The sequence below is a fragment of the Alnus glutinosa genome, chromosome 5 (genome assembly GCF_958979055.1).
Source record: "Alnus glutinosa chromosome 5, dhAlnGlut1.1, whole genome shotgun sequence".
Taxonomy (NCBI): Eukaryota; Viridiplantae; Streptophyta; class Magnoliopsida; order Fagales; family Betulaceae; genus Alnus; species Alnus glutinosa.
Window position 1 is genome coordinate 3,737,834 of NC_084890.1, and position 16,376 is coordinate 3,754,209.

Genomic DNA, 16,376 nt, shown 5'->3' on the forward strand with positions numbered 1-16,376 from the left:
ATGAATTCTATTAATCAATCAATGTGTCATTTATGCTCACTATGGTCCTCTATTTATATACTTGTGTTAGTATTTTATAATTGGCTACATTCTGGTTGACAAAATCACTTTACGTAAGTCTATTGTGCCAAAACAGGGATGCCGAAATATTCCAGAGTCTTCCAGATATTTAGAATTTCTTTCACAACTTGGAAAGAGCCTTAATATGGCAATGTCAGTGTCAACAGCATGAAGAATGCAATTTTCAGTTGATCCAGAAGACTCTGTGCGAATTACAGTTAAGCAAGTTGGTTCCCTAGTTACCGTCCAGATGCCTAGAGGAAGCGTTCGGATGTTCATCAATGTTTAATGAAGTGTCTGAACACGTCAGCAGACACCAGCCACAAAGAGTACCTGTTCACACAAGCGTCCAGATAGCCCAGCAAACACCTAGACCCGAGAGCACCTGTTCGATGAAGAGTCCGAGCGAGATTGCGATGGCTGCGAACAGTGGAACAGAGGCAAGCAACTGCCTGGACGCCAGGGCAACACCATCCAAACGAGAAGACTAGATTTATTGAAGAAACGCATCTGACTGTGTGAAAATAAGTCGGTTGCTGCTTGTTATCTGGACGCCCTACTATAGATTCCGGACGCCACCTAGTACTGTTTACGACTTCTATCAGTATTAGGTTTTTTGAACCCTATATATAGAGATCTCTTGGCTTGTATTATTTAAAGAATTCGGTATTGAATTCCTGTATACTAAGAGATGATATTTAGGTAGAAACAAAGATATTTGCTAGCTCTCTTAGGGTATTTGTGTGTGATTTGATCAATTTGTGAGTCTAACCTATGGAGGAGCCCTAAGTTAAAGAAGTTTATTGAAAACCCCTTCAAGTAGGAAATTTGGTTGGGAGATGTTCACGTTAAGTTACGTGTCAGAGTTAAATGTATGACTACTGCATCGGAGGTATGTGAGTATGAGTGCTTTGTAACTAACTTTGTCTTTTGAATAGAGAATATTCTGCGTAAATTTCAAGAGCCCAAAACTCTTTAATTGCTTAAGCCCTTAGGAAATACTTTTCTAAGACCAATCATTTCTAATTAATTAGTCACTTAGGAATTAAATTCATTTGGCCATGTTTTATCAAATAAAACAATTTAAATAAATAAATGCATAACTGAAACTTAAATCAAATAGTCAATTTACATCACCTAAACGAGAGACCTAAAAGAAAGAAAAAAAGAAAAAAAAAAACAATTAGTTTCAATAGGTCTGTGACAATATCACATGACACTATTAATTACAGTTGATATCACTAAACAAACGTGTCTACATTTTAATATGTATTTTCAATTTAATATGTAGTTTTTTTTTTTTATTATAAATAAGATGTTATGTCAGCAAAAAAAAGACCAAAAAAAAAATACTAGAAGAACCTTTAGCATTTCTTAATTTATATAATATATAAACTTTCTGCTCTTCATATAGTGTCTTAAAAGATTAATTAAGAGAATACCTTTTATTAGGATTTATTGTAAAACCCCATGCTTGTACATCCTTCTTTAAAATATTGCTCCAGCCTTTTTTTACATAATATCCTTGGGCGACGAACAACCAGCTGCACAACTTGTAGCGGTCGAATTTTAAAGCAATGTATATAAATAAGATGGTTGGGACGGGCAGCGACTGAGCCTAATGTGTGACACGGTTGCAACCTTTTCAGGTTTAAATTAATCAATTCAATACAAATGAAAACAACATATTTATAAATGTAAATTTTACAAATCGGATGTTCCAAAAGAGCAACTTCTTCCGTCCACCCTGGTCCCTGGCGTATCTTTTAGGTTTGGAAAAAAGATCTCACCGTCTACCTAGAGGCAAGCAAAATAATCAAAGCTGCTTTTGTTGACCATAGTCAAAAGGCCCCAATTGCATTATCTGCATCTCATTGATGAAACAAACATGGAATGGAAGAGACTGCAGAGATCGATCGATTAACTGATGAACGAACCCTGCCCAAAAATGGCTTCTTTCAAATTTCTTATATTCCTTTCGTCTCTCCTCGTGATTTCGTTGCTTAGCCTTGCCAGTGGCAATGAAGCAGCACCCACTTACAGCTATCACTTTTGCTCAAACACAACCTTCACCGCCAACAGCACCTACCAATCCAATCTCGACCTCGTCCTCTCTTCTCTTTCCTCTAAAGCCACTCCGGTCACTGGGTTCTCCAACGCCTTCGCTAGCGAGGTCTCCGGGCTATTTTTGTGCCGTGGCGACGTCAACACCACAGTCTGTCAAGACTGCGTTGCCAACGCAGCCAAAGGGATACTACAAAGCTGCCCCTTTCAGATTGGGGCTATAATATGGTACGACGAGTGCTTGTTACGTTACTCCAACGAATCCATCTTCGCCACCATTAACGAGGGGCCCTGGGTATCCCTGCCGAACTCGCTGTTTATCCTAGACGCAGAGATAGGCCACCGCTTGAACGAGTTGCTGAACAGGACAATGAATTCGTTGGCGACTCTTGCGTCGAATTCTTTGACGGGAAAGAAGTTTGCGACGGAGGAAGAGGAATTCAACAGTTCACAGGCGCTGTCACAGACGCTGTCAAAGACGCTGTACAGCCTCGTGCAGTGCACGCCGGACCTGACTGTGTCTGATTGCTATAAATGTATCCGAGGCGCCATAGGAACTCTTCCTTCGTGCTGTTATGGACAACAAGGCGGAAGGGTTCTGCTACCAAGTTGTAATATTAGATATGAATTGTACTCATTTTACAACGTCACAGCTGCTTCGCCTGCATTTCCTCCTCCTCCTCTTCCTCTTCCTCCAGGTATGAAAAGAGATTGTACGTGATCCACTCAATTATCCGTCTGGGTTATTAGCAAGAGATATTATGATGTACGTAAAGATGTATATGCCAAATAATTTTTTTTTTTTAAGTTATTTAGTAATTTATCCGAACATATGAATCTCATATAAATTTTTTTATATTATTTGTCTAAATTACTAACCATTAGAACAAGTAAATTACGATGGATCCTTATCCCTAAAAAAATTTCTAATTCTCAATAGCTAATTTTTGAGTTTTAAAAATACTGTATTATTTTTAAAATAGGGGAAACGACCTTTTTTAAAAGTAAAAATAAAAATAAAAATAAAATTAAGAAATAAAATTTTTATTTATTTTTAATTTTTCGAATTTTTTTTTTATTTTAATTGAAAAATGACATGTGACAAGGGTATTATGGAAATATTTTGTCAAAATGTGCATTTTTCAAAGGTTTTAATAGTTTGGGGAGCCAGAGTGCAAGCCTTGATAGTTTGTGAGGCCATCCTAAAAAAATGTAGTAGTTTAGGAGGCTAAATTATATTTTTTCCTATTTAATAAGTAATATTTTTTAAACCGCTCGATGTAAAAAATGGCTTAAATTTTGTAAATTTAAATTTTATAATTTCTTTAAAATGTTATGACATCCTTATCTCTCACCAAGGGCTTTGGTGTTGGTGGTTGATTTGAATTATTCTTCACCCCTCCCTCGCCTCTCTCTTTTTCTCGTTTCCCTTGCGCCTCAATAAGCTATGTCCAGTTCGTTATAGAATACCAGATACAAAGGGCTTGCAACTCTCTCATATGAACGAACATGCGAGAATGAGAGATAGAAAACAGCCCTTGTAAATTATTAATGAACTTTGAGTTTAAGAGACATGATATGGTATGAGGATCAATATGTGGGTGTGAGAGGGGAAGTATGTAAGGAGGGTTTTTTTTTTTGACCATTTTAAATCATTATTTATATAAAAAAAATAATTGCAACTTAATTGTATGAGGACCAATATTGTATAAAAGCTATTCTAGTTTTTTTTTTTCTTTCTTTCTTGCTCTAAAAGTCCATTTAAATCTATAATAAATAACAAATTCACAAAAGCATTCCTCCATTGGATTATCTATCTTAAATCTAAAATAGAGTTTTGGTAGATTTGTGAATAGTGCAACTCTACATGTGGAGTTGCACTATTCACCAATCTATCCATTATTTTATTCTTTTCTACATACAAAAAGTAAAAAAAGTAAAATGACAAAAAGTAAAAAAGAGATAAAAAGAATAAAATAAGAGTAAAAAAAGAGTATAGAGTTAAGAATAAATAATCGGATGGAGTGTGCCTTTTAAAATTTATTATCTAAACTAGATAAAGTGAGTTTTGATTAGCTATTTTAGATTAAAATATACACGATCTAATGTGAATGCTCTAACATGTATATAATGAAAAGGCATTATATATCTTTCTGTTCGTTTCAGAAGAGTAGAGGGTGCTCCTGCAATACATTATTTTATTTCTATTCTTCTTCGGTGATGAGTAATTTGCTTTTAATTAATTGTTTCATTCTCGACTTGTCACCTGCTTTCTTCCCCCATTGACACCAGTTTGTTCCAAAGCCTGCATGATTGGTTTCAAATCTAAGGAAATGATCGGTTTCAAAATGCAGTAAATTGGATTAATTGTTGCTTAAATTTGGCCTTGACTATTTGTGTATGATGATTTGATTAAAGATGTTCCTGTACAAAATATCTTTCGTCCTCATTTGACTGACATTTCTCCATCTTTTGACTGTTACAGGCAAGTCTAAGACTACTACTCTAACCCTTGCACTAGGTAATGTTTATCAATAATATAATTTGAAATCATATTATTTTTGATCAGCACAATAATACATTTGTATTTGTATTTGTATTTTTGAACGGCTGTGAAATTAAAAAATGAGTAAAATTATAGTTATCTTCCTTTGTGAAATTAAATTCTTTAACCATTTCACCAAATATCAAGTTCAATAATATAATTTAAAAAAAAATACATCGACTTCAAAACATTCTTAATTTTTTTATTTTTTATATTACATCAACAATTTTTTTATTATTATTTAAATAAAAAAGCTCATTACAATACAAAATTTTTCTACTTTCTCATATAAATTCATTTTATTTTATATCATATCAATAATTTTTTACTGTCACTTAACAAAAAAATTCTCCCCATAAGGGTAGGGGAGAGGATTATTAAACGGGGATGATGTTATGAGTTTACAACCGTTGTGCATCTTTTCATTGAGTTGGGTATTATTATAGAGGAGAAAATTTATCCAACTCTTGTTTCCGTCTTCAGGCATTGCCATAGTACGTGCAGGCATTGTTGCCATTTTTCTAGGTTTGGTGATCTTTTCGATCAGGCAGCAGAAGAGAGGATACTTTACAAGTAATTTAATGGTCTTTTGGAAAAGAGATGCAAAGAACGATCACTTTAAAACTGAGGAAATCATAAAGAAGTACGGATCAATGGCCCCAAAGCGATATACTTATTCAGATGTGAAGAAATTGACCAACTCATTGAAAGAAAAAGTTGGACAAGGAGGATATGGTGTCGTATACAAAGGGAAGCTACCTGATGGGCGTATGGTGGCAGTAAAAATCTTGAGCGCGTCCAAAGGTAATGGAGAAGAATTTATCAACGAAGTGGCTAGTATTAGTGGAACATCGCATGTTAATATAGTCACTCTTTTAGGATTTTGCTACGAAAGGACTAAAAGAGCTCTAATTTATGAATTCATGCCAAATGGATCTCTTGATAAGTTCATATATGATAAAGGATCTCCAATTGCAAATTGTCACTTGGACAGCAAGACTATGTTCCAAATTGCGGTTGGCATTGCCCGAGGACTAGAATACTTGCACCGTGGATGTAACACAAGGATCTTACATTTTGACATAAAACCACATAATATACTTTTGGATGAGGATATGCGCCCAAAAATTTCTGATTTTGGCCTTGCTAAATTATGCAAAACAAAAGAGAGTATTGTGTCAATGACGGGCATGAGAGGGACTGTAGGATTTATTGCCCCAGAAGTATTTAGTCGGAGCTTTGGTGGAGTCTCTCACAAGTCTGACGTTTACAGCTATGGAATGTTAGTTCTTGAAATGGTTGGAGGAAGGAAAACTTTTGATGGTGAACTCTCTCATACCAGCGAGACATATTTTCCACATTGGATTTATACGAAATTTGAACAGGGCAAAAATTTTGATACTTTTGAGAATATAACAGAAGTGGCAGAAGAAGAGACAACAAAAAAGATGATACTAGTTAGTTTGTGGTGCATTCAGACCAATCCTTCAAATCGGCCATCAATTGGTAAGGCGATAGAGATGTTAGAAGGATCCCTTCAAGCCTTTCCATTTCCACCAAAGCCTTTCTTGGTTTCACCTACCACGTCACCTTAAGATTCTTCCGTGACTTGATAGTCATAAAAACCAAACATTTCAAATCTGTGCAATTGTATCTTAAAATTCAAAAAAGAATAGATGATCTTGTTGCTGTGTTTTGCTTCCTTACACAATGTTGTATATATACAATTTTACATTGAGACAAATCGTTCGAAACTTGGAGAGAAAATTTCATTTTGTGTTCAATTATGAAAAGAAGAGGAGAGTGGCTAGCTAATTACAGGGTTAACTCCGCTCCCTTTGTTTGTAGTGGTGACTGCAGTTGGGAATGACTCCACCCCATGTTAGGGAGTGGCCAAGTCATCCATTGAAATTTTTTTTTTTTGGAAAAATAATATAATTGTAATATATTATTTATAAATTCCGTAAAAATAGATAGATTTTTTTTTTTTTTTTATTTTTTATAAAATTAGACAAAAAGATGATTTTAATAACGGAGAGAGAGTTTCCTTGAAAAATGCTACACCATATATAATTATATATCTTATAAAATGTGGTGAAAGACATTTCTCTATGCTTACATAGTGACATAGCTAGGGTTGGACTATTGTATTCCAGTCTTAACTTATGAATATTTAGAGATTGATTGTAATTGTTTTTTTTCTTGCGATCGTTCACCTATACAAAAAATGTGGGACCATTTTTTTTTCCTGTGTCACTGCGTTTGGATATGGTGAACTTGCCGCATAGTTTGAGGGTTGGAATAATTGGTTAAAGTATGTGCAGTGAACATACCTAAACAATTGTTGCATCTACATCAAGATTAGTCGCATCAATCTTGACTTTTGAAGATTCGAGCGTCCCCGATGATAGTGGATCAATTTTTCTGCTCTTGATATATGTATATCAAACAAGTTGTGTCTCCTCCATCCCACCATTGAAATTTCACCTTTATAAGTGAATTAACCCTTGATCATGATCATCATGAGGACGTGTTCTTGGTGGAATCTGACTTGCAACTGATTCATAAGTATGTTCTTGATCACGTTAATTTGCTGAAGGCTTGACTGATGTTGTCGTTCATGAACTCCTTCAAGTAGTGATCAAAGATGTTAGGTAAATATCCGACCCCAACTTGAAAATGGGTCTTCGAGTGGTCCATCTCAACCAGGGCCAATAGGTTGGCCCAATCAGTTTGACAAGTCTTCCTCGGGTAGTGAATCCCTGTTCAACTGGTGAGGGCTACTTTGAATGATGAGGTTTTTGTTCGGATGACCGGAATCTCATAGTTCCGAGGACACCTCGACACCAAATTACATAAAGCGCACGCTTCATGAACAACCAACGAAGAGCCCGAGATGGAAGATCCCCACATTTTTTAGGATCTTTAGGCATTTATTAGACAAGAGACTAGATGGTCAAATTGAGTCAGAAGGCAAGATGGATAGCAGCATCACACGTCGCTCCTCAGGCCGGCACATTATGCCAAACGGTCAGAACGTCATAAATGATCGTCAATTATGTCATTTCCAGTCACTATTCACCCACACCATGTGGACATCAATCTAAAGATGGTGAAAGCTCATATGTGCAAATTCGAGCAAATGAGGGTGATATAAATAGCAGCGATAAATTTGGTAACACCTAACTTCTCTAATAGCATTTATGCTCATTCTCAAAAACCCTCACTGACTTAACTATCGGAGGAGGTGCCGCCAACCAACCCCTAGCAAGCCTTTGCTGTCTTGCATAACGCAATGTTCTCCAGTGAAAACACAATCAACGACCAACACCATATGGAAACTGTCATCAACAAAAGAAATTTGATTCATAAGGTTTTTTGGTGCATTTGTTACATAAAAGGGTTAATTAAAAAATAAAAGATGAAAGGATCCCTAGGGTTGGCCTAAATTATGAATCATTACATGTGATACAAAAAGTTCATGAAGGGTCTGTGGTAAACTATAATTACGAATCACTCATTAAACCTATTTTTTGTCCACCAAGTTAATAGAGTCTTAGTTTGCCAAGTCATACCAAGTAGGAAATCGACACGTGTCCATCATACCGAGTAAATCGAAAAAATCTCTTTTTTCTACTGACTAAGATGACACATTAAATCTCTTTAATACATTTCAAATAAGAGATTTGATGAGTCATCTTAGCCAGGAGAAAAAAGTTAATCTAAGCAGTGAGATTGAGTGAACTAACCTATTTTTTCTTTCATCTTCAAAAACAATTCATTATAACAACTTAGAAACTGGAAATACAACATAAAGTAAAATAATACAGTACTTACATGAACAACAAAATATCATATCAGGTAACCAAACATGCTTTTCAACTATAAACATAACAAGTAATAAAATTCACTTTTAACTTAATTCAGTATCAATCATGGAAATATTTCTGCATATAGGTTACAATCAATAAACTAATTCATCATTGCCAAGATCATAAAACATCAACTTCAGGCCTTGGCATATTCTCATGGTCTCTTTTTGAATTAGGAATCCCAATTAACGGAAAGGATTTTCTATCCTTAAAAGTATTTTTCTTGGTTTTGTGTATATTTTTGGTTTGTATGATGATGGATGAATGAATGTTCAGAAAATTATAGATGGAATCTTTTTGATGTTTATGGAAATATACTGAGTAAAGTTATATTGAAAAGATATGAACAATTTGAGATGCTCAATCTCCAAGATTACAACCAATTCCACAAATATTCTTAGCTACTTTCTCACTGCCGATTGCCAAGAATATTATAGAGCCTATTCTGTTGCAACGGCCATCCAGGTGGATCAGCTAATCTACTACAGCCAAAACGCAAACAACAACAAATAAAACGCAGAAAATAAAGGAAATACAAAACGCAATCCCATAACACATTAAATGCAGAAATTAAAGATAGTTGAAGACAGCTGGCTTCTCAATTCTTCCGCTCCTACACGCGTATCTTGGAAAACGCGCGTTACTTGAATTTTGCCTGAATTCCTGCCATTGAGTAACACAACCGTGCCCACCGTCCATCACTCCAGTTTCAAGACTTGTCTCTCTTGACTGGTCTTCCTCCATAGCCAAACATTTTAGCCTTCTAACCTTAACCAGTCTCTCCATTAACGTCCTTAACACCCAATTTCATTTTCAAACTATCAATTTGGATATTTGACATCTCTTCGAACCTTAACTTCACCTTAATCCAAAACCCTAGTTTCCCATTTTTATCAAATTTATCATATCCAACCTAAATTAAATATTCAAGCAAGCAATTTACTCCTCTAATAACACAATGGAACTATCAATTTGAAACAATTGACTCCAAGAGCCGAAATCCTTACTTTTCATGCATAAACAACCCTGATATTAAAATTTCTCAAATTTATCATAACCCAATACAATGTGGATGATCTAATACATGATTCTGACACCTATTAACATAAACGAACCATCAACTCCAATAAATGAAAACCGAATCATAAAAAGCCTAACATTTGACCTTTTAGAAAACTAAGTTCAAAGACTTCCAAATTTCACAACAAACTAATACATATTTCCTTAAATTGACACCATAAAATGAAAGACTAGATCAGTTTTTTGTACCTCCATATAATCAATTGAAGAAAAACATGCAATTTGGATCTTGTTGGATCACGGGTCGCCACTGGTTTGGTCGGAAATTTAAGTTTTTGGCAGTTTTTGGGTCGAAAGACGACGGTTTCAAGGCTAGAGAAGGCGGACCAAGGAGTTGGATTGAATCGGGCAAAGAACCAAACAATTTTGTGAGATTTGGCCAAGGAGAGTTCAACTCTCGCTCCTCTTCGGCGGCAACGGTGAGGGAGAGGGGCAACAACAGCTCACCCCCGCCTCTCTCTCTCTCCCTCTCCATATCTTTCTCCCTCCCTCTCTTTCATTCTTTGCTGGCCTTGCCAGCAATACATAGGGGTTTTCACTAAACAGTGCTGCGTCCCCCTTCTTTTTCTAAAATAAACAAAGACTTTGTGACAATTGCAATGTTGTCCCTCCATTTCTCTCAATCTCAAATGTAGCCCTTGTTATCTTTAATTATCAATCAATTCATGAATAAAAATATGAGAAGAAAGTTTAGAGTTTTTTTGGGGGAGTTTGATTTCATTAATAAAAGATAAAAAATAAAAAAGAAAAAAGAAAAAATAAATAAAAAAGAAAAATACAAAGAGAAGAAAGTTTGGGGCTTTTACAGTAATGTTTTAGTTTTCTCAGGCCTGCAAATTGTTCTTGTGGTGTACTCCTTATGTTTATACCATTTGTATGCATGGCAGCCAGCACACTTAATTACTACCAAAGAATCCTTGAAATTTGATTTGGCTACGATAGAAGCTGCCACACACAAATTCTCAGATGACAACAAGCTGGGTGGAGGTGGATTTGGTGAGGTTTACCAGGTATAGAATTAGTATTTATTGTTTTTTTTCTTTCTTTCTTTTTCTCTTTTGTTTTTCATAAAAAATCAGTAGGTGTGCTTGCACCGATTCTAGAGTTTAAATAGTGGCTTAAAATTCTTTATGATAAGTAAAATTGACAATCATTCTCTAACCCAAACTTTGGTTTGAAATATTTGACGGAAACTATCACAGTGCTACATCAGCACCAATAATGTGATATGTGTCCCCCAAAACTACCATTCAACACCAAAAATAAGAAAAAGTATACATACCCCATTCTAACTACCATCTAATTGTCAATGTACGTCACCCTCAAACTACCAAAAGAATGTCAATATCCCCTCATGGCCAACCAAAAAACAAAAATTGTTTTAAAAGTCGTCAATAAAACAAAAATATCTTTATAAATTTGAAAAAAAAACTAAAAATAATGAAAAATAATAAATAAAAACAAAAAAATAAATTAATTGTTTTAAAAAATAAATTCAAGTGCACAGTCAGACCACCCCTATATTGGCCAAATGGGGTGGCCGAACTACCCCAATCACATCTTAAATTTGTTTTTTCATATTTATAATTTTTTTTTCTTTTTATATTTTGTATTACATTGGACACATGTTGTATTATTATTAGTGTTATCGTATCACTCTGACAGTTTAAGTTAAAATTTCAAACCGAAGTTTGAGGTAGGCCAGGAGCGATTTATTATTTTTGCTTATCACAATTTAACTTTTAAGCCACTTTGAAAACCCTAAATAGCTAATTGCAAATCGATGCAATCACATGGATTGGTTTTTGCATTTTTCCCTTTATTATTATTTTTTCAAGAGAATAGTACCCGTGTAAGTATAATGAATTTAATGCATGCAAAATCTCAAAAATTCAAAATTTAGAAGCTTCAAATTTATATATAAAGTAAACTGTTCTAACTCCGGGTTGAAATATCTTTTTTGGGTATGTTACCCAACAGACAAAAAATAGTTGTGAAGAGGCTCTCAATGAATTCAATACAAGTTCCAGACTCAATGGAATTTAAGAATGAGGTTATTTTGGCAGCCAAGCTTCAACATCGAAATCTCGTGAGGTTTTTGGGATTTTGTTTGGAAGCAGAGGAAAAGCTACTTGTCTATGAATTTGTGCCCAACATAAGCCTTAACTATCTTCTATTTGGTCCGTCCTTTCTAAGCATATGTCCATGTCATTGTTTATCATATGAAATGCTTGGATCCTATTTGCAGCTCAATTTTTAGTCAACTTTTATCATCTCTTCTCTTCAACCAACTAATTCTGATTAATTTATTCTAAGTGGATATTGGATTTTGATGAATGTGTAGACTTTAAGAAGCAACGACTATTAGACTGGTCAAAACGACACAAGATTATTGAAGGAATTGCTTGATGATTCACAGCTTAGAGTTATACATCATGATCTAAAAGCTAGCAACATACTTTTAGACGAGAACATGAATCCAAAAATTTTAGATTTTGGTGTGGCAAAGATTTTTAGAGTTGATCAAACCGAAGGAAATACTAGTATAATTGTTGGGATGTAGTAAGTGTTGACTATACAATATCTATATATATATATATATATATGTGTGTGTGTGTGATTAAAATCTAAGAAAAATGTTATTCATGATTAATGATTTTACTAATTTGTTCATACTAAAAATCTAATCCTAGGAAAAGAAGGAAAAATAAATGTCATTCTAACCTGAAGAAATTAACATCTTGTCATTGATAGATATAATTCTAAGGTTTCATAGTTGTTTAGCGACGTCGTTGATCAATTGATAATGTTGGGTTGCAGTGGTTACATTTCTCCAGAATATGCAATACATGGCCAGTTCTCTGTAAAGTCTGATGTATACAGTTTTGGTGTCTTAATACTAGAGATTTTAAGTGGCAACAACATCTCATCTTTCTCTCAATCAGACACTGCTACAGACTTGTTGACCCATGTGAGTATGAAAAATGTACATATTATGATTTTTTTTTTTTTTTTTTTTTTTTTTTTTGGGTATTACAGTATATCTCCTCAAACTAGAACATCATTTTCAATTACACCTCTAAAATACAACTAACTGCAAATAGGACTTACAACTACCAAAATAGTTTGAGTTACATTCTGTGCCAAATTTGACTGTTATTTTGGATGGAAACTGTTTGTGTCTAGCGCATTTTTGGATGACTAATTTCCTATTATTTTGTATAGAAACACATAGTATTTGTAACACCCCTTGGGATATTTATAATGTTTACGATATCTTTGTGATGCTACTGCTACCCTCTTTACTAAAAACTTGCCGCTTAGCCACCCGCATCTCAACCTATAGGTAGTCGTCCAACAACCCCCATTTGTTTTGATGGTGCTATGAGTGGCTGCACAACTACTCATTTAATTTCGTTATTTTTTTTTCTTAAAAAAAAAAAAATACCGTTATAAGACAAAACATGTGTACAATAGTAACGCAAAAACAACTTTTGCATGTGTGAATGCTAGTCACGTGTGACGTTTTCCATCCGAACTACCAGAGTATAACTAGAAGTCACTCTTTTGCTATTCTTGTGTCCTTTGAAGAATGATGTGACTTTTAAAATCACCATTGAACTTGTGATTGATCACTATTGAATTTTGATCAAGTGTTGATTTTAAAAGCTACATCATTTTTAGAAGGACACAAGAATGACACAGAGTTAATTCAAGAATTACTCCAACTAACATCTAATCTGACACAAATAGTTTAAAAGTACATATAATACAACCTAGATAATAGTTCCAGAGTGTAATTTACCTTCCTTTTCTTTTGTAACATCACCTCCAAGTGAAACGAATAGAAGGGTGACACTAAAAGAATATTGACCAATCGATGCAGGTTTGGAAACATTGGAGCAGTGGAACATCCTTGAAGTTGTTGGATCCGAGTTTGAGAGATTCTTACTCAACAAATGAAGTCATCCGCTGTATCCATATTGGCTTGCTTTGTGTTCAAGAAAATCCAGCCGATAGACCCACAATGGCATCAATAAATCTCATGCTCAACAGTGACACTATTACTCTATCATCACCTTAAAAGCCAGTGTTTTTCTGTCACAGAGAAACAGAGCCAAACATGCCATAAAGGAGCAGGAGTCAGCTCAATCTACAAGCAATTAGTCAATGCCATTGTTTGCCAATGAAGCAAGGGTATCTTAAAAATGAGGTATCTCTTTTATTTGTCATGAAAAGCAAACACTACGTTCCATTCGACCGTTCTTTAATTAACTTGTCATGAACCAAAGACAAGAAAGAAAAATAATGGGGAAAATATGCCCCAATTCATTTTCCATGAGCTTGGTTGTTTTATATATCACACGTACAATTCATTGATATTGACTCACACGATCTGTCCTCGTACACGACTCTTTGAGAAGGAGTAAGAGATCAGAGAGATCTAGATGCACACAAACTATTTTGTTATATTTTAAGTAAAATATAACATTATCTTCTTTATAATTCCCTATGACAATACTATCATCATTTGAATCCTCATTGTGACAATCAAAATATTCGTCACGAATGATTAATTCATGAATAAGACCATTATCAGTAATGTGATCATCACGAACAATATGATCATCAATTGCTTGAGACCCTGCCTTCGAATGATTAGAAATAGAATGGAGAATATCATCAATACAACCCCCTTCTTGACCAGAACCTTGATCAAGGGTATCATTAGCAAATACACCTTGATCTACAGAGATTTCCGTTACTAGACTATTTACAGGGATACTCTTACCAATTACTACAGTCAGATTACCTCTCCCCCGCCTTTTACCCCTGGTTGATTTTCTTGCCATTTACTCAAACCCCTCTAAATCTCACTGCCAGAAGCAAAAATAAACCAACCAAATTGTGAAGACCAAGAAAATAAATAGAGAATTTAGCAATTCAATAAATTATGTTTATTAACTGGATGAGATTAGTAATTATATTCTAGATAATCATAATCATGTTATGAAAATAAAATACAATAGAGTTATGATGGATAATTATTATAGTAGGTCATAATTAAATAAATAATTAAATACATTGATTAAAGTTTAGTTTAAAGATATGCGGGGGTCAAATGTTAATTAATAAATAATATGATTTTAATAAAACAGGATCCTTCTTTAATTTATATAAATTGGAGGCTTTTTTTTTTTTTTTTTTTGGAAAGGAACTTGTGATGATATTAGATAGATAACTGAAGATCAGCATTTACAATTCCCTCAAGACATGAAGGATAGGAATCGACCCAAATCTTGTTCAACCGCTTAGAACAAGCTAGCTTCGCAAGATGATGGGCCGCTCCATTCCTTCCTCTCGGTACATAACAAATATCCCAAGCATGAACATACTTAAGAATCTCCTTGGCATCGACAATGGAGCTGCCAAAAGAACAACAGCCACCATCTTCCCGACGCATCCTCCGGACTACCTTCTGCGAATCACCCTCCAAAGCAATGGAAGAGAAACCCATAAAACGAGCAAATTCAGACCCCAGTCTAGCACCAAACGCATCTGCTTCAGTTGGATCTAGAACATATTTTTGAAGATAGCACATAGTCGCCTTGACACATCCCTCCTCATCACGGGCAATAAGTCCCACCCCCATCAAATCTTGATGCCGATCTAAACCAGCATCCCAATTCACCTTAATCCAACCATGAGATGGAGCGCACCATGATGCTGCCTGAAAACCATGAACCAGAGTAGGAATACCCGGTGCCTGAGTATTTGCAAGACGATATTCCTCCACAGCTTCACTCACACATTTCAGCAGACAATTGGGGGGCTCGATTTTCCTTTCAAATATATAGCTATTCCGCTGAAGCCATATATGATACGCCACCATCGCCATAAATCCCAATTCTGGTAAGTCAAATCTGGTGCTCAAAGACTCAAAAGTAGCGAGAAAATCAGAGGCTGTATGGATACATTTACTTATCCTCCGAGGACAAACCGCCCAAATATCTTTAGCGGCATCACAATTTCACAAAGCATGCCCAGAGTCCTCCCCCATCCTTTCCACACATGGGACACAGAGGGTCTTCTACAATCTTCCGTCGATACAATTTTGCCATGGTAGGCAAAATGTTACTGCAAGCTCGCCACAAGAACAACTGCACAGCACGAGGAATATCAAGCATCCATATAATTTTCCAGACAGAACTCAAAGAAGGGGAAATAGAGCTACAAGCCAGAGCACGAGAACGCTTCTCTAACTCCAAAAAATATGCGCTACGCACAGAAAAAAGACCAGAAGATCTAGCACTCCAGATCCTAGTATCCATCAAAGATCATGGGGCAATAGGAATACGACAGATTTGTTGAGCCGTTTCTGGAGGGAATAAATCCTCTATCAATGGTATGTTCCACCAATTCGCATCATGATTTATAATCTCATTAACTGTAGCATCAGCATTCAAAACATTGACTAGAGCTAGGGTTTTATGAGACTGAGTAGAAGGAACCCATTTATCCTTTCATATCCGAACTTAAGAGCCATCCCCAATACGCCACCCCATACCTTCTTTAAGAAGTGACCTAGCATTCCATAAACTCCGCCATATATAAGACGGTCTCAACCCTAAGGAAGAATCTATAAAAGATCCTCCTGGGAAATACTTAGCTTGAAACACCCTGGCAACTAGAGATTGAGGATGTTTTAGAAGTCTCCATCCTTGTTTTGCCAAGAGAGCAGTATTAAAGCAATC

General features: G+C 35.3%; 1 protein-coding gene across 1 annotated transcript in view; it reads left to right on the forward strand.

The window, feature by feature from the left end:
* The first annotated feature begins 2,008 nt into the window (after nucleotides 1-2,008).
* Nucleotides 2,009-16,376, forward strand: part of LOC133867959 (cysteine-rich receptor-like protein kinase 10) — a 39,064-nt gene continuing 24,696 nt past the window's right edge. The window contains exon 1 of the mRNA XM_062304748.1: nucleotides 2,009-2,822. Coding sequence (XP_062160732.1) covers nucleotides 2,009-2,822 — 814 coding nt within the window. The remainder of the gene's footprint in view (nucleotides 2,823-16,376) is intronic.